The sequence below is a fragment of the Furipterus horrens genome, unplaced genomic scaffold (assembly GCF_987537825.1).
Source record: "Furipterus horrens unplaced genomic scaffold, mFurHor1.1.pri manual_scaffold_8, whole genome shotgun sequence".
NCBI lineage: Eukaryota > Metazoa > Chordata > Mammalia > Chiroptera > Furipteridae > Furipterus > Furipterus horrens.
In genome coordinates, this window is record NW_028327178.1 from 50900952 (window position 1) to 50928336 (window position 27385).

The 27385-nt window shown below is 35.7% G+C and overlaps 1 protein-coding gene across 3 annotated transcripts in view; it reads left to right on the forward strand.

The window, feature by feature from the left end:
* Positions 1–27385, forward strand: part of ANKRD12 (ankyrin repeat domain 12) — a 140647-nt gene that overhangs the window by 52010 nt on the left and 61252 nt on the right. For 2 of the 3 annotated variants that reach the window (XM_090285805.1, XM_090285807.1), the window contains 3 exons: positions 11815–11962; positions 18012–18080; positions 21986–22132. In XM_090285805.1, the coding sequence (XP_090141931.1) occupies positions 11815–11962; positions 18012–18080; positions 21986–22132 (364 nt within the window). The remainder of the gene's footprint in view (positions 1–11814; positions 11963–18011; positions 18081–21985; positions 22133–27385) is intronic. The other variant, XM_090285806.1, reaches the window with a different exon arrangement.

Here is a 27385-nt window from a genome sequence, read left to right on the forward strand (position 1 = left end):
TTATCAAACAAACCTTATATGGGTTCCTGTTGTGTCATGTGCCTCTCCTGTAACCCTTGAAATAAAACAAGAAGTGATTAGGGCAAGGTCTAAACTATATGAAGACTCTTAGGTGATTACCAGTGTGTCTGAAATGTTTTGTTCTCTGGGTCCCTTGATCCTCTTCAACATAACTGAGGATCCCAAAGATCTTTTTGTGTGTATGGGTATATCTCTTGATATTTATAATATCAGAAATTTAAACTATGAAAAAAACTTTAAATGTTTATCTTGATTTTAAAAATAGTAAAACTATTGCATGTCAACACACATAATATATTTTTCTTAAAACAACTATTTTTCTTAAAACAGGCATACCTCAGAGCTACTTGGGGCTCAGTCCAGACCACTGCAGTAAAGCAAATTTTACAATAAAGCAAGTCACTCAAATTTTTTTTGTATTTTAATGTGCTTAAAAGTTATGTTTACATTATGCTGTAGTCTATTATGTGTGCAGTAGAATTACATCCAAAAAAATGTACATACCTTATTTAAAGACTACATTATTGCTAAAAAATGCTCACCATCATCAGAGCCTTCATCGAGTCATAATCTTTTTGCTGGTAGAGGTTCTTGTTTCTAGGTTGATGAAAAAACAGTACCTGCAAAGTGGAGTAAAATGAAGAATGCCTGGCCCTGACCAGTGTGGTTCAATTGTTTGGACATTGTCCCACAAAGCGATAGGTTGCTGGTTTGATTCCTGCTCAGGGCACATGCCTGGGTTGTGAGTTTGTTCCCTGTTTGGGGCGCATATGAGAGGCAACCGATCGATGTTTCTCTCCCTCTCTTTCCCCTTTCTCTAAAAATAAGTAAATAAGTAAAATCTTTTTAAAAAATAAATGTGCCTGTATTCCAAAGCAAAAAATATTAGTGAGAAAAGTGTCATTGGTTCTTCAAAAATCTTTTAAATCTGGCTTCACAGAAGATAGCCAGATTCTCATCTGGTTCTGTATTTAGTATGTTTGGATATCACTTGTTGTGCAGTCTCTAGAAACCCCAAATACATTCTTGAAAGAATGGGAGAGAAAGATAATCACATCTTAGGGTTATTGTGAGCATGTTTCTGACCTCAAATGGTCTCAGGAACCATGCCTTGAGAATCTATGTACTGTTGTAAGAAACACTAATGAAAGTATTTGCTGCCATATCTAGTTAACTAGTTATTCATAAAGAGAGCAAAGGGAATTGGACATTGAGTTGAATAAACTAGGGACCGTAAGCCCGATTGCTTGGCCAAAAAACTAGAGCATTTATAGACTCATTCACACTCCAAGGGACCACTGCCGACCTCGGAGCACAGGAAATTTCCGCAGGAACACTGTCAGCCTTCTGGTACTGGATTGTTGGATTATGCAAGGGAAACCTTGACCAAGAGACCTGTCAATGTAACAAAGGGCTGGACTTATCAAAAGTCCACAAAAGTGTGGAAACTTGTTTGGTTATTTTTAAAAAGCTCTTGGTTAAAACCCAGGTGAAACAAAATGCTCTCTCTTAATCATGACCTACATTCGCCCCATGCACTTGCATGTTCTCTCTTCATAGCCATATGGCCTTAACAGCCACATGGCCAGTGGTTGCACAGACACATACAGGCTTCAGGCAGGAGCCTGAATATCTCAGCACATCAACGATTGCAGTTGGGAGCACAGGCTAATCAGCTAGGTGCTGCACTTGACTAAGCTTTAATATGAAACAAACTCTGGACTTCCAGCCAAGATGGAGGCCTAGATAGACATGGTGCATCTCCCTCCACAACTAAGAAGGAATACAACTACCTAAAAACTAGAGATAACCAGAAGTTCCAGAAAATCGAGCTGCATGGAAGTCTAAGAAACAGATATAAAGAAGAAATACTTATCTAGACAGGTAAGAAGAGTGGAGAGGAAGCAGTATGGCTGTGGGAGCAGTGGCCGCGGCAACAGCAGGACAGCAGAAAGCACGGTCACAAGTTTTAAAGGTAGGAAGGGACACCTGGAGCGCTCCCCGCACCAGACAAGACCTCGTAGCTCACAGTTCCAGTGCCAGGGAAAATAAAGCCTCATTGCTTCTGATTGTGAAAGACAGTGTTAGTTGGGTCGGAGGAAGAAACTGCCAGTCTCTCAACAGAGTCTGCTTGTTTAAAGGGCTACCAGGGTCCTTTCAACAAACCCACTCTGGGAACAACAGCCAGGGCAATAGCTACAGAGGTACACCAGTCCCATACAGGAAGCAAGAGAAGTGCCTGGAAAAAGGGCGAGTGCTGAGCAAGCGACATTGTTCCCTCTCAGACCCCATCCCCCACATACAGCACCACAATGTGAAATGGCTCGCCTTGTACTGACAAATACCTAAGGCTCTGCCCCTTGCAACATAACAGGTATCACATCTCTACCTAAGACACAGAGGCAAACAAACACAGGAGCCTGTCAAGATGAGACAGAGAAGTATTGCCCAAAAGAGGGAACAGATCAAGGTTCCAGTGGGAAAACTAAGTGACAAGGAGACAGCCAACCTAACAGATGCAGAGTTCAAAATACTGGTGATAAAGATGCTCACAAGCTTGACAGATATGCTTAAGTATGGCAAACGCATAAGGGAAGAAGTGAAGGCTATGCTAAATGAAATGAAGGAAAATCCACACAAAACCAGTGATGAAGGAAAGGAAACCAGGGTTCAAATCAATTATTTGGAATATAAGGAAGAAAAAAACAGTCAACTAGTGCAGAATGAGGAAGCAAGAATTGAAAAATATGAGGAGAGGCTTAGGAACCTCTGGGACAACTTTAAATGTGCCAACATCCGAATCATAGGGATGCCAGAAGGTGAAGAGGAAGAGCAAGAAATTAAAGCTCATAAACAAGTGGTGCTCGTCCAGACGGGTAGGAAGTGCATACCCGCGGCTGAGAAAGATCAAACTGTGCTGGAGGCGGCAGCTGCAGCAGCGAACAGCAGGACCCTGTAAGCAGACACCTGTATTCGGAGGGAGGAGAGAAGTGCCTGAGAGCTGGCCCCGGCTGCAGACCAGATCCATTGGCTCACGATTCCAACGCCAGGGAAGGCAGGCCCCATTGGGAGGCAGCTCCCTTTTTCTCAGCGGAGAGTAACAGCGGGAATCCATCTTGGACCCCCGCCCCCACGCAAAGCGCCACCGTGTGGTGAAAAAGGTCACCAGGTTGTGATGAGCACACGGGGCTCCGCCCAATATATAGTGTAGGAGGTGTGACAGCACCCCCCCCCAAGAAGGAAAGATAAACAAAACGATCAGAATGGCAGAATTAATAATTGAAACACCAATCACACAGCTAACGAAAAAACAAAAGTCTTGACCGATAAACAAACAACGAATCTTTCTGAGGCTCAGTTCAGAGCTATAGTCATAAGACAGCTTACAGACCTAACAGCACGGCTGAATCAAGACAGGGAAGGATTGAAGGCTAGCCCTGCTGAAATGAACAAAAATACATACAAGACAAGTGATGAGGAAGGGAACGCCATGGATCAAATCAACAAGTCGGAACATAGGGAGGGAACAAACAGTCAACCATTGCAGAAAGAGGAAACAAGAAGTGAGAAATATGAGGAGAGGCTCAGAAACCTCTGGGACAGCTATAAGCGAACAAACATTCAAATTATAGGATTGCCAGAGGGTGAAGAAGAACTAGAAATTGAAAAAAATACGTGAAAAAATAATGAAGCAGAACTTCCCTAACATGGGGAAGAAAATGAACTTACAGGTCCAGGAAGCATAGAGAGTTCCAGATAGGCTGGACCCAGGGAGGACCACACCAAGACACATTATCATCAAAATGTCAAAAATCAAAGATAAAGAGAGAATCTTAAAAGAAGCAAGAGAGAAGAATTATGTACCAAGGGGTCCCAATTAGACTGTTAGCGGATTTCTCAGAAGAAACTCTTCAGGCAAGAAGGGACTGGCAAGAAATACTCAAAGTAATGAATATAAAAAACCTACAACCACGATTACTCTGTCCAGCGAAGCTGTCATTCAGGATAGAAGGACAGAGAAAGTGTTTCCAGGACAAAGTAAAACTGAAGGAGTTCATTAGATCCAAACCACTGTTATCTGAAATGTTAAAGGGACTGGTTTAGAAGAAGGAGGATCAAAACTATGAACATTAAAATGAAAACTGTATCACAACAACCAACAGCAGAAGCTAGGGAATCTAAACAAAGGCAAACTAAGTAGGCAACGAGAATGGGAAAAGAATTATAGGTATGGGGAACATATTGGGGGGAGGTCAGCGGGGAGGGGGAAGGGGGAAAAGGGAGGGAGATGATGCAGGAATTAAGCATAGTAGGAGGGAGCAGAGTAGATAGGAAGATGTTGAGGAGAACTATATGCACAACCAATTGGCATGGAGTAAGTGGGGGAACAACTGGAGGGAGGTGGGGAGCAAAGGGGAAAGAAATTGGGACAACTGTAACAGCATAATCAATAATTTAAAAAATCAAATAAATTTTTAAAAATGCATAATTGGTACAAAACAGACAGGGGGAAGTTAAGAATAATATAGGAAAGGGTGAAGCCAAAGAACTTAATGTGCACGACCCATGGACATGAATTAAGGGGAGGTGGGATTGCGGGAGGAAAGCAGGGTGCTGGACGGAGGGGAACAAATGGGGAAAAATAAATTAGGAGTACTGTAACAACATAATCAATAAAATATACTTTTAATAAAATGAATAGTAGGAATATAAACTGTTAGATTCCTCATTTGTTAGTTTTAGCCTAACCTAAAGGGATTTATTTAACTTCTCAGTCTCTGTTTAATAATTCAATATTTTTTTCAAAATCATGTTTGTTTGGGTAAGAGTCAGAACTCTTCTGAGGCAATAGTCATGGTGCTTATTGCCATTTTTTGTGACTTTTCAAGCAGCCTGATGTTTGCTTCAGTTATAAATAGATACTTGACTGCTTATTTGCCTGTTAAAAGGGGAAGGACCATAATTTCCATACCAGCTTTTCTGCATATAGACTATGTTATTGCTGCTTCTTACAAAATGAAGTTAAAAGGGAGTTTAGAAGCAAAGAAGGCATGACCACATTATTCAACTGTATATTTACGAAACTTACTCTCCATTGTTTTTTCTTAGTGAGTGATTGGCCTTGAAACCAACCTCTAGCTTCTGCTTTCTCTTCTGTAAATTTTTTAGAAATGAATATGTAATTTTTCTGTTATGTGAAAGAGACTTATTTATAGTTTAATATGCACAGACTTGCTGTTATGAGATCCTAAATTAAAATAACCTGAACCAAAATTTAATTTTTAAATGCATTTAAATAGAGCACAACTTTAAATAACATAGTGTTTTCATTGCCTCATTATATATTTTAGTACTTATATGTTCATCAAAAATACTACTTACAAAAATTTCAATAAATTTCTTAAAAAAATTAAAATTCTTCAAGTATTTTATTCTGTCACTGCTAATCTGTGGGATTCTTTTTCCCATTGGTTTTAGTTTAGAAATTTTTCCACTGCGCTGTTTTAGCAATAAATTAGTATTTACAATTTGCCAAACAAAATCTTTCATAAAACCTCCTATGGTAATTTAAAACCTGGGTTACATTCATGAAGTATGAGAGGGTCTCTGTTAATTATTTAACCTTCTAAGTAGCTCTGTCCTTCATTATCTCCTATCTAAGTGATAATTGGAACGTTTTTATTCTTTACGTATAATACATGTTCATTGTAGAACATTAGAAAATATATGTAAGAATAATGAAAATAGAAATTCTCCTTCAAAAACTATGCAGAATCTGAGATTTTACTTTACCCTATTTGCAATCTAATCAGATTCATGCAGAAGATGTGAGGCTACTGGGCCAGATATAAAGGCAGGTTTTATTTCTCATAGCAATAGCCATATATCAACATTTGTGCCTGTTCCCTGAGCTCTTGTATTCACAAGGGAATGCAGAGAGGGCCACGTATAGGAGAGGAACCCCAAGTCTTTTACAATGGGCAGTAGTAAATCTGCCTGACCTCCCTTAAGGGAAAAATTATTTATTTTAACTGAATAGTAAATAAATCTTCCTTTGCTCCAGAGGGAGACATTGTATCTTCCAAGGCTATTTTGTATACAGATATCCTTGAAAAGACTGTCTAGAACAAAGGGAGTTAGTGCTTCTGCTTGCAAGATGTTCAGAATTGTCTCCCAACATACCTAAAATTCCATTACCTGTGGTTAATCATTAACATTTGCGTTTACATTCTTTAAGAGTTTTCTGTTTGCATGTGTACCTGTACATATTTTTTCTCTTTTCTAAGTAAATTTTTACCTCTTTTCTGTCTTGCTTAGTTAAAAGGCTACCAGTACATTGTTTAATAGGGGCAGTGAAGAGAAGCCTTCTGGTGTTGTCATTCATTACTGTGTGTGAATGCTGTTGTAGATTATTAAAAGATAACCTACAACATACTAGCCCTGACTGGTGTAGCTCAGTGGGTTGGGCATCGTCCCACAAAGTGATGGTTACCTGTTTGATTCCCAGTCAGGGCACATGCCTGGGTTGTGTGGGCTAGGCCTCCGATTCAGGGTGTGTAAGAGGCAACTGATCAGTGTTTCTCTCACATATCGATGTTTCTCTTCCTCTCCCTCCCTTCCTCTCTCTAAAAATAAATAAAATCTTTAAAAAGAAAAAAAAGAATAACAATAGATTGAATAGACAAAATATGGAAGAAGAATGTGCCACTGAGTCTTGAGTTGATAGAGTATTTATACCATTTGGTAATACAGTAGTCCCTCTATACAATATCGCGGTTCACTTATCGCAACCTCACTGTATCGCGGGATTTTTAAAAATATTATAATTATTTATTGCAGATCTATCACTATATCGCGGCATTTTGCGGTACTGTATACATATGTTGTTAAAGTTACATAGGTTTAAGAGCGTAGAAAAAATGTAAGGTTCCTACTTCGTGGGGGGGGGGGGGGTCCTAGAACGTAATAATACCCGCGATAAGTGAGGGAAGGCTGTATAGAAATTTTAAGACAATTAGAAGTAACTATTTTTTGAAAGTTTCCACAGATTTGAAAAAAATTTTTAAAGATTAAGAATCTCACAAAACCCTTAGTCTAAGCAGCACTTCTAAAGACAGTTTTATTTTGGAGAACCAGACAGGTTGGTGGTAGTTACGAATATTCATATTAATCCATATTGCACAGGAGAGCATGATCAACATAATCTTGTGAACATTTTCTATTTAACATGTTACCAAATAGGTTTCTTTTACCTTGTTTTCTGGTACTGAATAGTATCTTTACTGCAAGGGAGAAGGGACATCTTATTTTAGGTTCTTTTATTAATAGCTAAGATTCATGTTTCTAAGGCAAGTCTCTAGAATTTTGTTGTTATTAATCATGCCTTTTTATTTCTGTTGCTTTGAAATCTGGGGCCTTGCTGACTCTGGGGAGAGTGCCATTCCCAGGGCTAATCAGTTGCTAGAGGTAGTGAACCAACTCATTTGTGACCATTTCTTTCATATATAAACCAACCAATCCAGACTCCATCCCCAAACACTAACTTTATTCAGTTTTCAGACTGAGCCACTATCCTGCTGCCTTAATAATCACCCCAGAACCAGGTACCAGATTACTAGAGAAACTGTATCCATACCTTCGTAGCCTGCTAAAACTACAATAAAAGCTTTTGTCCCTATTTCCCTTCTCTCCTTTTGCCTCCTGACACGCCATGGTGCTTCTGCATGGCCCTGCGTAATATGGCATATGCCTCCTCTTTGGAATTGTGAGGAACAGACTCTCTCAGTGGCAGTGGTCTCCTGATCTGTTTGCCTTAGCATACCTGAATAATAAACATACATAGTACAGCAACCTTATGAACAAATTGCATGTCTGTGAAGCTCCCATTTCATTGGCAGAAGTGAAAAAAAAAAGGATTTTACTTTATAACTGGAAGTAAATAATATGAGGTTTTTATTCTTCAGTAATCTTTACCAATTAAGACATAAGGGAGTCACATTTTCTTCCTAATTCGCTAATAAAATTGGCAAGAATTAATGTAGTCTATTCAGGTGATAGTGTCACCTGCTAAGGTCATTATATTGGCTTTTCTATACTATTTTGATACAGTGAACTATAAGGTTTTCTAATAGTGAACTATTCTTACATTCTCTGGATGAATCCTGCTTTACTATGATATATTATCTTTCTAAGACACTAAGTTTGATTTCGCACTTTATTTAGGACAGTTTATGTTTACATTTATTTCATAATTTAGTGTATAATTTCTGTTTTGGACTCTTAGGTATCAGTTTTATTTTAGACTTAAATGAATTGGATAGCTTCTCACCTTTTATGCTGTAGCATTGTTTATGCAAAAGGAAAATATCTGTTCCTTGAATTTTTCTTTTATAAACTAATTTTTTTTAAATCCATTTTCAGGCTTTCAGTTTTTAGTGGTATAAAAATGAATACAGTAGTTTTCATATCTGGAATTGTATTTAGATCTCAATCCCAATTTTTATTTTTCTCTTCTCATTTTTATAATTAGACTCATTAAAAGTTTTATTCTGTTGCTCTTTTAGAATCACCTTTTGGTCTTATTGATAAATTCTACTTTAAGAAAATTTTCAGTATTTTATTTTTTATGCTCCTTCTTCCACCTCGTTCTCTTCTTAGTTTTATTTTCCATTTTGGGTTAAAAGCTACTGTCTTCTGCAGTCTTGAATTTGTTTCTGATTTGCTTCTGAGAATCTCTGCAATTATGATGTCTGTTGTTGTTTGAAAACTGTTCTTTTAAGCTCTCCTGCTAAGGTGATGTGGCTTAATATCTAGTCTGTTTTTCAGGGTCATTATTGTAGCCCAATTTAGATCTGCTGTACCGATTTGGATGTTGCATTATGAGAGTGAACCTATAGACCATAGGGTAGGATACTTTACCTGAATGAGTGGGCACATGATAGATTAATAAAACACTCTTGTTTAATTCAACCCAGAATCACTTTTTCAGATTTAATTTGTTCACTGGTAATAATGTCTCTATTACACTTAGACATAGGAGTTCTGTTATAGTCAAGATATTTTGTTTTATTGTTATTTTAAAATTCTGTCATTAAGTAAAATTAGGGGACTATGAAACAAGTTAGAAAACATTTTAATTGTTGATAGTGGTCTTGAGTACATTGAGGACCATGATGGTTTATAATAACCTCTCTACTCTTTGGTATGTTTGAAAATTTCCTTAGTAAAGTGTTTCTTAATACTATATTGCTCAGCTGATATTTGGGGGGGGGAGGATGAATATTGCTATTTTTATTTGCATTTTCTTTTTTTAATTGATTATGCTATTACAATTATCCCAATTTCCCTCCTTTGCCCACCTCCACCCAGCACCCTGCATTCTCTCCAGTGATCCCCCTCCTTTGTTATGTCCATGGCTCATGCATATAAATTCTTTAGCAACTCCATTTCCTATACTTGATCTTAACATCCCCTTTCTATTCTGTAACTACCAATTTCCACTTCCTGATACCTTCACCTTTTCTCCTACTTCCCCAGACCCTCTCACCATCCCAGTGTTCTCCATATCTATGATTCTATTTCTGTTCTGCTTGTTTGCTTAGTTTGTTTTTAGATTTCAGTTGTTGATAATTTGTATTTATTACTACTTTATTCATAGTTTTGATCTTTTTCTTAAATAAGTTCCTTTAACGTTTTATGTAATAATGGTTTGGTAATGATGAACTCCTTTAGCTTGCTTTACCTTGTCTGGGAAGCACGTTATCTGCACTTCCCTTCTTAAAGATAGCTTTGCTGGATAGAGTAATCGTGGTTGTAGGTCCTTGCTTTTCATCACATTGAATACTTCTTGCAAATTCCTTCTAGCCTGCAAAGTTTCTTTTGCGAAATCAGCTGAAAGTCTGTAGCTAACTAATTGCTTTTCTCTTGCCGCTTTTAAGATTGTCTCTTTAACTTTTGGTATTTTAATTATGATGTGTCTTAATGTGGTCCTCTTTCCATGCATCTTTTTTGGGACACTCTATGCTCTCTGGACTTGTATGTCTATTTCTTTCACCAAATTAGGGAAATTTTCTTTTATTAATTTTTCAAATAGGTTTCCAATTTCTTGCTCTTTCTGTTCTTCTGGCACGCCTATAATATGAATGTTGGAATGCTTGAAGTTGTCCCAGAGGTTCCTTACACTATCCTCAGTTTTTTGGATTCTTTTTTTCTTCTTGCTGTTCTGACTGGATGTCTTTGGATATGTTCCAGATCATTGATTTGATTCTCGGCTTCATCCACTCTGCTGTTGATTTCCTGTAAATTGTTCTTTACTTGAATTAGTGTATCCTTCATTTCTTACTGTATCGTTTTTATGCTTTTGAGGTCCTCACTGAGTTTCTTGAGCATCCTTATAACCAGTGTTTTGAAGTCTGCATCTGATAGATTGCTTATCTCCATCTTGTTTAGTTCTTTTTCTAGAGTTTTGATCTGTTCTTTCATTTGGGCCACATGTCTTTGTCTCCTCATTTTGACAGCCTCCCTGTGTTTGTTTCTATGTATTAGGTAGAGCTGCTATGACTCCTTGTCTTGGTAGCGTGGCCTAATATAGTAGGTATCCTGTAGGATCCAGAGGCACAGCCTTCCCTGTCCCCCAAGCTGGGTACTCGAGGTGCACCCTCTGTGTTGGCTGAGTACTCCCTCCTCTTGTAGATGAGTCTTGATTGCTGTTGGCAGGTCAACAGCTGGTAGGACTAGCTGTGACCCCTGGCCAACAACCACCTCCCTCTGTGGCTTGTGGAGGTGCTTCGGTGGTGCTCTGACAAGGTCTGTAACTGTGCTGGGTGCGCAGGCTCTGGTATTTCTCGGGTGGTGAAGGCCAATATCAGCCTCCACTTATTTGGGGCTCCTTAGTGTAAGCTGTAAAGCAATCTGCAGCTGGCTGCTGGTAGTGCCAAGCCTGGGGCCACCCAGTGAGAGGTACAGGGGCTAGGCTCAGCAGTTGGTTGTTTGAGTGGATTTAAGAAGGCCTGAAGCCTGTGCCTAGCCCAGCCCTTCATATGGAAAAGACACTGTTACCAACTTAGGTGGGCCTGTAATTTGGATGAGGCAGACCCTTAGGTAATTGTCTGGGTAGGATTTACTGTTTGAGCCAGGTTGGTGGAGACTCAGATATGGTGCCGCCACTATGTGGCTCTGCATGGAGGAGCACTCAGAAAAGATACAGTGGCCACTGCTGTTTTGTCTAGGAGAAAGCTGTCCCCTAGCTCTAGCACTGATGCCAGACACTTCAGTTCCTCCGTGTATGATACTAGTGCCCTTCAAGGTGCTATCCTGGTGCTAGAGTTCAGAGGGAGTTAGTCTAAGTCTGTGTGCGGGGCTCTGCAAGAGGAGATGCCTGAGAATCCTGCAATTTCTTCTGTTGACCCAATGCGCACTGGTTTTTACAGCCAGAAGTTACATAAACATATCTTCCTGGCACTGGAACCCTGCGCTAGGTGATCTGGTTTGGGGCTTGGATCCATCCTTCCCGAGATATCTCTCCGTTTTTATCTACCACATTTGGGATTGGGACCAGCCCCTCCATCCCTCCTACCTGTCTGTATGAATGTAGTTTCGTTAATTTCTTAGCTGTTGGACTTACATACAGCTCAATTTTCTGACAGTTCTGAGTGATATTTGTTTTATAATTTAGCGGTAATTTTGCTGTAGTTGTTTGAGGAGGTGAACCACATTTACCTACACCTCCATCTTGATTGGAAGTCCTCTGCTTAGCTAATATTATAATTTTATTCGTATTTGATTTTTTACTAGAGTAAAGACAAGATTGCATCCTATAGCAGAACTCCAAAAATTGATCGAAGTGATGTGGGCAAGGAGATGAAAGAGAAATCATCTATGAAACGTAAACTTCCTTTTACCATTAGCCCGTCAAGAAATGAAGAACGAGATTCAGACACAGGTAGAATTTTTTTTTTTCCTGTAAAATCTTGATCAACTTTTATATGGTTTTCCTCATATCATTCCTCTTTCACCTCGATAGAGAAATTTTTGTATGTCACTGTTTCAGATTCACCATTTTGGGGCAAAAATTCATGTAGTTCTCACCAAATATTTCTTAATCAAAGATTAAAACAGTCTGCTGTTTTTTCTTACTCTCTCAATGTTTATTACAAATCTTTTATCACTTTCAGACTTAATTTTTTGAGGAGCATTTGATAATACAATTTACATATTGATAGGGAGCATAGGATATGGTAGATTTGAGCAAAAGTTGTTGAGTTTTTGTGACACTCTATTGAACCCACCAAAGAAAAAAGTTTAGGCATTTTAGATTCAGAAATTAATAAGAAATATGTGCCACCCTCAAAAAGACGGGGAATTATTGAGGCTAACTACTTAATTCATATTACTTTTTTCCCCTGAAAACTTATATATAACAGAAATGATACTTAACATCAATCTCAGTTTTTCATAATAAATTAGCAACTTATTACCACTAGTAAATTACTAGATTGTGTTTTAGCCCTGAACTGTTTCTTGAAACTAATATAGACTTGAATGTTATGTATTTATCATAATTATTTTATTCCCTACATGAAATATTAAAAATGAACTATGCTGAAGAATGTTTTAGCTTCACTCACAGAAAATTAATGTTTCATTCTGAGTGTATATACAGAGATTATATATCCTACTTATAGCTTTGCAGCCATCTTAATCATCAATATGGAAATTATCTTGATTGTGAAATCTAGCATAGCTTTAGAAAATATTTAATTTTTAGTATACACTTTTAAAAGTAGGTAGATAATAGGTAGGTCTCTTAGCTTGAACTAGAAATTGTTCTTAAACACTCATGATATTTTAAATCTTGAAAATTACTTTCTTGGAATAATTAAGAACTTAGGTACTTTTTTCATTTTTAGTTACACTGGGTTTTGCTAGAGATTCAGGTTTTTTTTCCCCCCTGAAGTGCAATTCTTATTCTTAGGCAGTGTTCTGAAGCTATTACTAGGTCACTTAGCTCAGAAGGTGATTATGTACTTTAGATTTACTTATCTCATATTTTCTCCCTGGAGGTCCTTTTGCTAGTCATTTTTTAAGTACTTAAAAAACCAGGTTTTGTTTTTCAGTGACAGTAATATTTCACTAGTAGTTCGAAGAAGGGAGTTAGATAAATTCAAACACTTACCATATTTTTAGAAATAAATAAGATTTCAAAATTATAAACTTCCCATGAAAACTTTTTTTAATAGATCACGTGGCTTACTTGACCTTTATTTAGAATAAAATAAAGGAGAAAATGTCAACTTGGGAAGATACAAACTTTAGGCACTGAACAAATGTAATTGAATTAATATTTTATTAATTGTATTATATATTTTTCCCCTGCTACAATTTTTTCACTTACTGAATTTTAAAGGGATGTTGCAACTCTCTCTTTAAGACTGTTCCATAACAAACTCTTATTTTTCTTTAGGAAAGGTTACATGCTAATGCTCAACAAGATGTTGATGGGTTTAAACATATTTTTTTTTAATAGGCTGGATGTATACATTTTAGAAAATAATAAATGAAAGCTTTATTTTTGCCCACGCATGCATGTATGCGCACACATACACACAGCATTAAGAAGAATTTCCCTGAGCCCAAAACAAAATTTCTTTTTTTTTTTTTTTCCAAAACAAAATTTCTTATGGCAATCCATTTGTCTTAATTTTTCTTGTTTTTAAAGAATGCAGAGCAACAGTAAGTGATAATTTTCATATAAAATATAATGTAGCATCAAGTCCCATATTTGACATTTTATGCAGTATACTATATTTTAAATTATTAGCTAAAATTATAAAGATAAAAATACAGAGGGAGAAATATTTATAACATATGTAACAACCCTTGTCATAATATATTTAGTATTTAAGAATCTCTTAAATGTGAAGAGAAATGCACAAAAATGGGAAAATGGATAAAAGGTATAGGCAAGTAGTTCAGAACAACAAAATTACATTTGGCAAATAACTACATGAAAAATATCAATAAGTAATCAAGAAATACAATTTATAAAGATTGACAAATTATCTTTGGCCTAAATCATTCCAAGTGGTCCCAGGCTGGAAATAGAAAATTGCTTTGTGTAGTAGGTTTAAGTTATAGGAGTACATTGTTAGAGGTAAGTATGATAACATATATCAAAAACTAAAAATTTGACTTATTCTTTGGCATTTGGTCTATGTATATAATTATTGATGAGAGTAAAAATTATCTTTAAGTGTATCTATCTCAGCATTGTTTATAATTGCAAAAACAAAAACCACGAAAATGGTGTCAAGTAATACAAGATTTGTTAAATTATGGTAAATCCAATGAAGAAATATTATTTTATCCTTAAAAATATTGTAGAAGGATATGCAGTATGGAAAGATATTCATAGTATATAAACTGAAAAATAAGTTACAGAATAATAAGTACATTTGGTTGTGTTAGTCATACTCTTGTACATTTATATGTATGTGTACACAGGACAGATATTAACACCTATGTTAAAAGAAGACTGTTTAAAAGACTTTTCATTGTAGAACTAAGACTAAACTTAATGGTTGTGTTAAGGGTCTTATACCAAAGGATTCACTGATATCCAAAGCTGACATACATAGTTTTTTTTAATGATTGCTTAAAATGTTTAATTTTTTCTTATTCTTTTTTATGTTTGTGTTTATATTTTAGTATATGATATAAAGAAGCAATTTTTTAGTTTTTTTTTCTTCTTATGTTGGATTAAAATAAAATTAATCTAACAGCTTTTTATTTTAAAATCATGTATATATTTTCCAATTCTTACATAAATTTCTTTCTGTCTCCTAGTTCCTTTAACGTTATATATATATTTAAAGGGATACTTGGAATGATGCTCACTAGATGTTAACATTTTATTTCCAAGATTTGGGGTAATTTGTTACTTTGTATACTTTTGTTGGCTTGAATTTTTTAAATAATGAACACATTTTTATAAAACATAGTCATTAGTGTTTTTTTAAAGATACTCATATTGTCCAAGGAAGACTCAGTAGTCCTAAAATCAGCAATAATGGCATCAGTGAGAAGAGCCATTTTTAGTCTTTATTTTGTTTATTTTGAGATACCCTAATGTGAACTGCTATACCTAAAAAGTTCAATAATGCCATCAGGGACTGGGCTCTTTTCATTTTCCTACTCTGCAACCCTTAGCTCATATATAGGGTTTGGTTTTAGCGTTTTACCTTATAGTCACAAGAAATCATCTGCTTCTTCTGGGCAGAAAATGGGAGAGCAAGGACCAAGAGCAAAAGTATTTTTCTCCTAGTAAGACTTTGCCTTTTTTACTGATGAAACAACTTTCCTAGGAACTTGGCCTGCATCTCATTGGTTAGGCTACCCTCGTTGCTGGGAAGTCTGTAAAGTCAAATACTTTTTCAACTGGGCAGGTCGTCATCCTAATTAAAATTGGACTATTTCTGGTAAGAAAGAGAGAATGAGTATTGGGTAGTCACCTTACAGTGCTCCCACTGTATACTATAAAGTTTTTAGCACAGTAACTAGTAACTGATGTTTCTACCTAAGCAGTTTTTCTTTTTCTGCAGTCATAAAATCATATTTATTTTGATTCTTTCCTAGTTTAATGTCATCCAAGGGAAAGCCACGATACTTTGACATGAAAGTACTGAACAGCTGTCTTGAGGCTACACATGAGAGAATCTCTTCTTGGCCTCCAAACTAAATTTGCAGTTATTTTGTTAGGAATAATGCCACCAAAAGCATTTTTGCACCTTGCATTTTTATTATACCCTGAATTACTTCTTTCTTTTCATTCCTAAAAGAAGGGTTGCAGGGTTAAAGAATTAAACATTTCTGTGATGTTCCTCCAAAATAATTATAGTTACAAAGCCTCCAGCAGTATATGAATATTCTTTAACCTCAAATAACATTGGGACCCATGTTTTTCTTGAGTTTCAGATCTGTGTTCTACAGAAATAAACGAGTAGTATTGACTTCGTCATTTTAGTTTGTTTAAATAAGAAAGATAAACATCCTTCACTTTAAAATTTTTTTTACTCTTAGAAACCATTATTTATTTGCTTACTAATTTTTTTGGCATATGTAGGTAATGTGGTATGACAAAATCTAAAGAGGTACACAGTATCTGTTCCCAAAGTCCATGGTGGCAGTTATAGAGTATGTTCAAATGTTTTAGAAGTTTTATTTTCCTTAAGCTTTAGATGCCATTAAAGGGTTTGTTGTATTTAATGTGACTCAAGCAAATTTGGGGAGAGGAAGTTTTTAAAGTAAGAAAACAAACATAATTTTTCTGATAACTGTGTTAAAGTAGCAAATTAAATCAGTGCCTCTCTTAATCACCTTTTAGTGATTTTCATGGAGGTTATTTATTGCAGATTTACTCCCGTCCCTTCCCTATGATTCTTTATTATAAAAATTTTCACACGTACAGTGCAAACCGTTTAAATCAATCTTGGTATTTCTTTTTTCTTATTTTCCTGCAACCCAAAATAGCATATTAATTTTAAAAGATGTCTTTTAAAATACAAGTAATGCTTCTCATGTCTTGCTATAAAGAACATATGAGGGAGAGATAGCACTTAAGAGTTTTACAAAAACCTCAGTAGGTAGCAGTAGTCTCATATTCTAGTCACAGTATAGCATAGAAGGAAGTGGCTTGAGTAAAGGATCAGGATATGGAAGCTTTTAATTTTCCAGCTCCTCAATTAAATTTTTATAGAATACATATTCAGATACCCAAATGTGAACATACTTATTTGAATAAAAGTTAAGGGGTATTTGGAGTGAGGGTGGGTTGATTACTTCCAAAGGAAGGTTTGGATAAACCTCTATACTACTACTTTTTCTTTCCTATATAATCTATGGAAGCCATTTAAAATTTTTGCTTGTTTTTAAGTAAACCTTTAAATATTCTTTATGGAATCCTTTTAGTTGCAAATTTAATGTGTTCAGTTTTGAAATATGTGTTCTTTGAAAGACTTGTCATTCAATCCATGTACCCACTTGCTTTAGAATTGGTCTAAATGCTAATTTATTGATTTCATTTTCAATTGAGTGAGCCTTCTCATCAATAAATTTTTAGGCTTAATTTTTTTAATTTTCAAATCCTTTGGTTAGGGGTTACTTGTTCTCTAAAAGTTTTTTATTTAACATTTTTGTTTTCTTATACCTAACTGAACTCATATAATGTCCATAGTAATGATACTGGAAAGAAAAGTACTTGTGTCAATAAGTTGAGAATATGAGTATCAGAATAATATTATTGTGAGTTAAATTGGCATATTGTTTGTAAGTAAAAATACCTGCGGTAACCATATTGCCAAAAGTCAGTTCTCCATAGTCTGTCTCTCATGAATTGTTAGGCAGGATTCCATATTCTTGCCTTAGCTGATAAACAATTTGATTTAGGCTGCTCTTTCTAAGAGGTCTTTAGTAGTGGTCAGTGTAGTGTTTTTTACTATTTGAAATGTGTATAATTTATAGAAAGTTCTGTAGTCTATAATGATACTGTAGTCCAAAGTTTTCTTCTGAGTAGTTTTGCCCCTCTTAAAACGAAAAGGGGGAATTCAAGTCCATTATTCAAGTTTTCTAAAGACAAAGTAGTCTAAACACAAAAACAGTGATAGAGTACTGCATCTTTTATCATTATTAACAGATTGAAAAGCTATATGACCTTAAAGGCCATGATATGTTTTAATAAACAGCATCAGTAATATCTATTGAAAACACATGGTTGACTTCCTTAATTTTACTATTCTAGTTGAAGAAACAGAAATCTTAGGTATGGCCAAACCTGGTTTTACATGTACTTTGGCTTTACCCTAACAATAACCTTTTGGAAAAACAATGCATTATCATTGACTAACTAGTGGTCTTTTGAAAAATGTTGGTTTGTTGAATTCTGCATTTCCCTTCGTTTGCTTTTTTCTTTTCTCCTGTCTCTTCTCATTCTGTAGATTCAGATCCAGGACATACAAGTGAAAATTGGGGGGAGAGACTTATATCTTCTTACAGGACATACTCAGGTAATTAGATAATCAGGGGCTCCTATTTAGCCAGTGGTTTCTGTCACATTTACAGTTAATTGTGGTACTATAAGTAACTTCTTTTCAACCCAGTATAGAGAAATCTTTGGTTGAATGAGTGAACATGATGATAACCAAACTTCCCAGCTTTTGTTTGAGATATCAGTGCATCACATCCAACACATGCTATGTGTGAACATGATAAGCAGGACTACTGTATAACTGCCACTCAGATGTCATACAGTACAACATTGGGGCATCATTCGCATAGAAAACAATGTGCAAGTCTACTCTTTGTAGCAACCCCTGTGGGAAGATACCCGAGGTGCTTAGTCTCTTATGCTGTATGCCCTTCACATGGTATGCCACGTGTATTGATTTTGATAGACAATGCCATCTGGACCTCTAATTATGCAGGATTATTTTTAATACATTTTAGAAAATTTTGAAGTTGAACTCTTTAGTCTATTGACTTTGTTGCCTGTGTACAAATTAAAAATGGGTTAAAACAATAGATTTCCTGGAGAAATACCATTACCATTAACTGTCTTGGAACCTTTCTATTTGGCTATGGCACCAGGTATTACGTTTCATAATTGCTCCAGGTAGAATACAAGAGAATATATAAATACTAAAATTTAAAAATAAAATTAAATGTATTTTCTAGTATGAGACAACTAATTAGTAAAGTGTGTTGTCTTTTTTAAATAGACTTAATCCTTATCTCTGAATGTTTTTTAATGTAAAATATTACTTAGCTCCTAGGTACCTAAGTGTCCACTTTTCAACATATGATTTTAGCTATAAAATCTGAAATCAACCTTCTGTTTCTGATATACTTTATTTTATGAATTTATAGGGGTGGTATAGAATCAACTAATTATTCTTAAAATTATCCTGAACACTGTTAATTGAACTGATAAGACAGGAGTGCCTGGTTATCAAAATTGGGGCGGGGGTCATGTTTATAATCAGCATTAAGTTTAAAATGGGACTCCTAAGTGCCAGGGTGCACCTGGAAGAGCTCTATGTGATGAAGCCATTCATGATCTGAGTATCTTTCCTGGAAATCACAAGATACAACAAGCACCCAACTGTTAAGAGATTTATGTAGATATTTTAGAAGCAAAGAGTAATAGAAACTTTTTTCCCTCAGGTTTGAAGTATACACATTTCAGACATGATTGATTTAATTATGATCATCTGTATTTGAGGTGTTGCCTTACACAGTGACTGCTTTGTGGAAAAATGTCATAATCTTTAATTTGTGAGACACTGATAAATTTATGAACCAGTTCCCCAAGAAAAACAATTTTGTCTCTTCTCCTTAATTTACTCTACACTTAACTAGGATATGACATTGTTGAGCTTTCTTTTTATTCTGACAAGACCTGAAAAGAAAGCATTACTTTCAAGATTATAAAACTGAGACATCTCTATATTTCTAAAGATTCTCTGAACCTTTAAATGAAGGACATTGGATTGTTGAAAAATCCGTTTCTCTATTTTTCTTTAGTCATCAATGAAACACTTGAACAAAAAAAAAAGATCTGCGGAGTAGCTGAGGACACTTTCAGGTCTATAATAGACTGTGCTTTAAATGAGTGTATGTGTCAGTATTCCTGTGTTTAACTTTTTAAAATGCTGATCAATTATTCAGGCATACAAATATATTTTTTACTTACTAAAACTTGAGTTAGGTAACTCTTTCAAAAGTGTATGATCACTTTTTTACTTACGACAGGTCATGGGAAACAAATTCTCTGAAAGATAGATTCAAAATGGCCAAAGCTTTGTTGAATGCTTTAAATTTGAAAAGGCACACTTTGGGGCATGTTAATCTGACACTTATAATTTTAAGAATGGTATATGATTATCTGTAACTTAACTATCTTATACCCACTACTATTTACTTACTTTCTTTTCCTATCTCATGTAAAACATGAAATCAGACAGTGACTGCAGTCATTCAAAAAATTTAATTCTGATTGGATGCTAGTAGCTAATTTGAATTTTTGCTTGAATATTTGGAGTATATCCAGTTTGTTTATTCTTTTTCAAAATGTAATTATATCTTAGGTTATTTGTCAGTATGGAATTCTAATAATAAATTTATAAGTGTCTCACTTTTTCTGTAAACTGAGCAAATATCACCTAAGAGCATATTCTTTTTAAACCATTGTATTGAAACTGCAAATAAAACCCCCCAAAAAATAATTGTTTGTGAATGAGAAAATAAAAGTCAAAATTTTTCCCAATATTTAAAAAATTATTTTTAAGGATAGATACGATGTACTTTTTATTTATTTTGTGTCCTCTAATTGATAGATTTTACTTATTTTCTTTAATACATCTTTTCTACTTTGTATAAAATTTTCACACTGTTAAATGTCTTATTTGTAGGTGAAAAAGTACATTTGTTATATTTAAAGATTCGTTATCCAGATGGAAAACCATTAAAACAACAGTTTGGGTTCCTCATTAAATATAAAAGAACCAAAGTGAACAGAACGTTATTCAGAAAAAGTATATATTTCCGGAAAATGTAGCCTTCTTCAAAAGACCTGTTCAGGGTTTTATGAGAAAGTTAGTAATTTAGGTGAAACCTTGCTGAAACTGGATTTATACTAAATTGGATCATTAATGATAATGAAATGAGGGAAATGAAGATGATAATATATTAGAACTCTTGATAAAGACTGACTTAAATCTTGAAATTTTTTGTTTTTGTCATGTAAAATCAAATATCAACTGAAGGGACAATTCAGTAGCTATTGAATTTTGAGTGATTTGGTGACAGAGGTGTTTAAATATTAGGAACTCTTAATTTTTCTAGATTAGAATGCCAGTATATTCTAATTAAGTGGTACACTACAAGAATTAACTACTTTTAAGTTCTCATGCTGTAAATAATAATATTTAATAATGTTTAATAATATCAGACTTTTATTGGTTTCTTGAAACTTGCTAAATTAATAAATGCTTATCTCCTGGAGTAAACTAGCTGCTGGCCACATCTCCATAAAAATACCAGAATATTGACAACTAAGCCTTTTCTTCTTCCACTCATTTTTTCTGTTTTACATTTATTTTTAAATTTTACTTAATTTTTTTTTGTAGCCCCTCTGAAATCTGGATTAGTAAATCCCAAGAAATATATGCCTAAATGTTAATAGGCTAACCTGTGGAATCCAGTTCAATCTTAATTTTCTAGCACTTATTGGGGAATGCTGGCTGCATTACCAAAGTATTTCCCAAATAGCTAAGTCTGAGAGCTGACTTAGGAAGCAAATCGTTAGACTTTTTTGAATTTTTGCATGATCTCTGTTAACTAACACACACACACACACACAGAATTTTTAATTTGTTCATTTTTAGTTTCAATTAATACTAACTTTCCTATGATTGGAATAAAGTGATTTTGTGCTTTCTATATTTACTCTGTGTTGAGACTTGTCTTACATACTTATCTTCTTAGAAGATTGCGTGAATCATCAGTGGAATTAAGGAAGTAACTTGAAGGAAAATTGCTTTATAGGCTTAGCAGTATTAAAAAATAAAATTGAGTCAAAGAGAAATTTCAAAGCTGTAACTAAAAAATATTTGAATTGTTGATGAAGTTAAATTTTAATAGAAAAATTATTAAAATACAAATTTTACTGGGAGTAGATTTCCAAATGTTATTAGTTTTCTGAAAACAATAGAATTCATTGTTTTCAGCACATTCAAGAAACTTGGTTGTATAATATAATAAAAGTCTAGTGCTCTTTTGTCTGCCTACTGTTGGTTCACATACATGTTTCTCATATACATATTTAACATATATTTTTAAAAAGTCATCTCATGTTTTGCTTTTGACTGCATACATTTGTTTGAAATTCTTACATACTTATTAATAATTACAGAGAAAGAAGGTCCAGAAAAGAAGAAAACAAAAAAAGAAGCTGGAAATAAGAAGTCCACACCAGTTAGCATTCTTTTTGGTTATCCACTCTCAGAGCGAAAGCAGATGGCACTTCTTATGCAGATGACAGCAAGAGACAACAGTCCAGGTGATATTTACCATCACTGAGTTCATGTTTACTCTTAGTTTTCCTCAGATTCCAGCCTTATCTTAACAGTTATTTTTAACTATTTTAAATGTTTGTTCTTTCTTGATTTAGTCAGAATTTCTTAAAAGTTTGTAACTTTACTTGTGTTACAATTGTTTATGTCTATATCCTCCACTAGATGAGAAACTATACAAAGGCAGGGATCTTTGTATTTAGTGAACATTCAGTGAATATTTGCCAACTAAAATTAACAATTTAGAAATTGGTCAGTCACCTTGAGAAATCTGTTACCAAAGAATTATTTTTACTCCAGTTTCTGTAAAGCTGCTTCTAGGTTTATAGTTTACTTTTTAGTTTACTACCACGATACTGATAATCTGATTAGCTTATCATATTATTAGTTTTAGAAGAAAGAGTTTAATATATATTTTCTTATTTTATTGATTATTGTTTAAGATCTCCTTGATTATTATAAAAGGAAAAATATCTAGAGTATATTATGTAGATTTATCTCATAATTCATTTCACATTTCTATTAAGGAAGTATGTGTGTGTTTATTCATGTACTGTGCTCTCCAAAAATAATTGAAGTTGGCTTACCATCAGGACCAAAACAAAAAGGGAAAAACAAACCAACTTGCTAATTTATTAAAAGGAGCTACAACAGATAGATAAAACCTAGGCAACTGGGCTGACTTAGTTAATACTATTTTTTTTAAAGAATGTTAATTATTTTTTAAGTATATTTCATTGATTATGTTGTTACAGTAGTCCCAATTTCTTTTCCCTTTGCTCCCGTCTTCCCAATACTGCTCTTCCCTCCAGCAGCCCCAACCCCCCTTAGTTCATGTCCATGGTTCGTGCATATAAGTTCTTTGGTTTCACCCTTTCCTATATTATTCTTAACTTCCCCGTCTCTTTTTTGTACCAGCCAGTTATGCTTCTTAGTTCCTGCACCATTTCCCCATTTCTCCCCCTTCCTCCTCCCAGCTGATAACCCTTCAAATGATCCCTATACCTATGATTCTGTTCCTGTTCTAGCTGTTTGCTTAGTTTGTTTTTGTTTTTATTTCTTAGATTCAGTTGTTGATAGCTGTGAGTTTCTTGTCATTTTAATGTTCATAGTTTTGATAATCTTTTTCTTAAATAACTCCCTTTAACATTTCATATAATTACGGCTTGGTGATGATGAACTCCTTTAGCTTTTCCTTGTTTGGGAAGCACTTCATCTGCCCTTTCATTCTAAATGATACCTTTGCTGGATAGAGTAGTCTTGGCTGTAGGTCCTTGCTTTTCATCACATTGAATACTTCTTGCGAGTCCCTTCTTGCCTGCAAATTTTCTTTTGAGAAATCAGCAGATAGTCTTATAGGCACCCCTTTGTAGGTAACTCTCTGCTTTTCTCTTGCTGCTTTTAAGATTCTGTCTTTATCTTGAACCTTTGGCGTTTTAATGATAATGTATCTTGGTGTGGTCCTCTTTGGGTCTAGCTTGTTTGGGACTCTGTGCTTCCTGGACTTCTGATGTCTATTTCCTTCACCAAATTTGGGAAGTTTTCCTTCATTAGTTTTTTATATACAGTAGAATTAAAAGGGTAGTACAGAGAGTTTCCATATAGCTACACAGTTTTCTCTATTGTCAATGTTTGCATTAGCATGGTACATTTGTCATAATTGATACATCATTGTTAATATCTTACTAGTTATAAAGTCCATACTTTATTCAGAATTTAAATTTTTACCTAATGTCATTTTTCTGTTTTAGGATCCTTTCTAGGATCCTGTCTAGGATGCCACATAACTTTTAGTCATCATATCTCCTTAAACTCCTGTTGGCTGTGGTCTGGCCAGATGGCTCAGTAAAGTTGGAGCGTTGTCCTGTACACCAAAAGGTTGTGGGTTCAATCCTTGATTAGGGCACATATGTAGGTTACAGGTTTGATCCCCGGTCAAGGGGTATATGGGAAGCAACTGATTGGTGTTTCTCACTCACATAGATGTTTCTCTCTCTCTTTTCTCCCCCTTCCTCTCCCTCTAAAATCAATAACCATATCCTCAGGTGAGGATTAAAAAATAATAATAACTCATTTTGGCTGTGATAATTTCTCTGAACAGAAACTAGAATGTTTACCTTCTGTCAGGTAATGTGAGCCCATGAATTTGTTTTTTTTTTCCCAAAATCATTTGGACTTTCCCAGATCCTTAGCATTTTCATATATATATTCTAGGACAAGTTTGTCATTTTCTATAAAAAGGCATCCTGGGATTTGGACTAAGATTGCATTGAATTTATAAATCAGTTTGGGGAAAATTGACATCTTAATATTGAATCTTATAATCCGTAAGTGTAGTATATCTCTCCATTTATTTAGGTCTTTGTTTTCAGCAGTGTCTTATATTTGTCACTATATAGTCTTACACATCAGAGAAGGAAAACTCTGACTCCAAAAAACCTCCGCTGCCTTGCGGCATACCTCTTCAGGGGAAAGGCTAAGGGAGTAAACCCCGACAGAAAATCCGGAGCCGGAGTCCCTAAGGCGGTTCGACGTTGTAGTCAACACCGGCAACTCCTGCGGCGCACCTGAAGCCAAGCTGTATTGACTCCGTCTTTCCCTTGGACCCTTCAGCTGCGAAGAGAGGGGGGGTCTGCTGCATGGGCAACAGCAGACCCTCCATATCACCCTGCCCAGGCTCTGTAGCTTCAGCTTCACTGGAGAGGACACTCCAGCGTCATCACAAGATGTCGATTCAACACAGGAGGAGACAGATACCGTGTCACTCCCGAGTCGGACTGCACAGCCATTCTCGGCGGTGCAGATAGACTCTTAAGAAGCTACACCATCGTCTCTCGAGACGGACGGCTGCCGACGACTTACATCCTTACATCCTTCATTATTTCTTCACATAAGCTTACAATTTCTTGCTCTTTCTATTCACCTTCTGGCAGCCCTATGATGCGGATGTTGGCATGTTTAAAGTTGTCCCAGAGGTTCCTGAGCTTCTCCTCATTTTTTTCAATTCTTCTTTCCTCATTTTGTACTGGTTGACTGTTTTTTTCTTCTTTATATTCCAAATCATTGATTTCAACCCCAATTTCCTTCCCTTCACCGTTGGTTTTGTGTGGATTTTCCTTCATTTCATTTAGCAGAGCCTTCACTTCTTCCCTTATGTGTTTGCCATACTTGAGTATATCTGTGAAGTCTGAGCATCTTTATCACCAGTGTTTTGAACTCTACATTTGTTAGGTTGGCTCCTCATCACTTAGTTTTCCCTCTGGAACCTTGATCCATTCCCTCTTTTGGGCCATGCTTCTCTGTCTCCTCAACTTGACAGGCTCCTGTGTTTGTTTGCCTCTGTGTCTTAGGTAGAGCTGTCACAACTGTTATGTTGTAAGGGGCTGAGCCTTAGGTATTCGTTAGTACAGGGCAACTCATTTCACCACATTGTGGCGCTGTGTCTGGGGAAGAGTCTGAGGGGGAACAATGCTGCTTGCTCAGCACTCACCCCTTTTCCAGGCACTTCTCCCACTTCTGTATGGGACTGGCACCTCTCCAGCTGTTGCCTGGCTATTGTTACCAGAATGGGTGGGTCTGCAGACTTTCTAGGACCATGGGGGCCCTTTAAACAAGTGGACTCTGCTGAGAGACTGGCAGATTCTGCCTCCGCCCCAGCCCCCACTGGCTTGCACAGTCAGAAGCAATGAGGCTTTATTGTCCCCGGCACTGGAACCATGAGCTGTGCGATCCGGTCTAGTGCTGGAAGTGCTCCCCAGGCGTCCCTCTCAACTTTTTTAAATGTGTGACTGCATTTTCTGCCGGCTTTCCGCTGCCACTACCACACCGTGTCCTTTCCGCCCTAGCTCCGCTCCTCCTACCTGTCTGGATGAGTATTTCTTCTTTATATCTTTCTTTGTTGGACTTCCATGCAGCTCTGTTTTCTGGAACTTCTGGTTGTCTCTAGTTTTGAGGTAGTTGTATTCCTTCTTAGTTGTGGAGGGAGACACACTGTGTCTGTCTAGGCCTCCATCTTGGCTGGAATTCTAATTTTTTTTTTAAGATCTTATTTATTTAGAGAGAGAGGAAGGGAGGGAGAAAAAGGAAGAGAAACAGAGATATGCAAGAGAAACATGAAACATTGATTGGTTGCCTCTCACACACCCCCAAACAGGAACCTGGCCCACAACCAAGGCATGTGTCCTGACTGGCAGCCTTCTGGTGGACAGCTCCCAACCCACTGCTCTACGCCAGTCTGGGCAGTTATTAGTATTGAGTATTGAATCTTGCCATACAAAAACAATATTCACATACAAAATAAAAAGTAGTACTATCCATAATGGTAATCAGGTTAAAGATAACAAAAACATGAAAAAGTAATTATGAAATGGATAAAAACAATGAACCCTAATCTTGGAAGTATATTTATATGCTGGCAAACAGTCTGATATTTCAAAGGCTTTCAACTCCAATTCTATATATATTAATCAAGTTGATTAAGAGATACCCTTATATAAAAAGAACCAACTACACAACAGCATTATAATAATTTATTTATATTTAAAAACAAACTAGAACAAAAGATGCAATATATTTACATGTTTGTGGCTAGAAAATTTCTAGAAGAAACTTAATAGTTGTTGTCTCTCAAGGAGGGAGGTATTAAAGATGAGGGAGGACTTTAACTTTTTGCCTTATTGTATTAATTCTTAGTTTATTCTAATGATAGAAGTTCATGATATAAAAAAATCAGTTTTAAAAATTAAGTCTTCTCATCTTACTCAAAGTCAACATTTGACAGAAACACTTAAAAGTTTTAACACTGTAAAAATCTGTAAGATGGCCACATTCTTTCCCACTGTGGGGGTGAAAAGGTGAGAGAATAACCAAAACATGCTGTACTTAAAAAAGCAGAAAACCCTAACATTTTTATTAGTTAAAGATATTAGACACACTCATGCTGTGATGGAAATTATAATACACACAAACTCTACAAATTTTACCATGCTCTCCCAGTGTTTTATAAAAGAGCCAACAGCAAAAGTTCACTGAAAAATTTGTGTCAATGCACTTCAACAGGGTCTGTTATTTTACTCAAAGACATACTAAGATGCCTTGAATTCAGAGCCAAAAGATTTTTTTTCTCTAGATGATTTACTTTCTTGTATCAATGAGAATTATACAACTTAAAATTTTTCTTTTGTGTAGTTAGCTTCCAAAATCCCCCCTTCTTAGTTCATGTCCATGGGTTAAGCATGTAA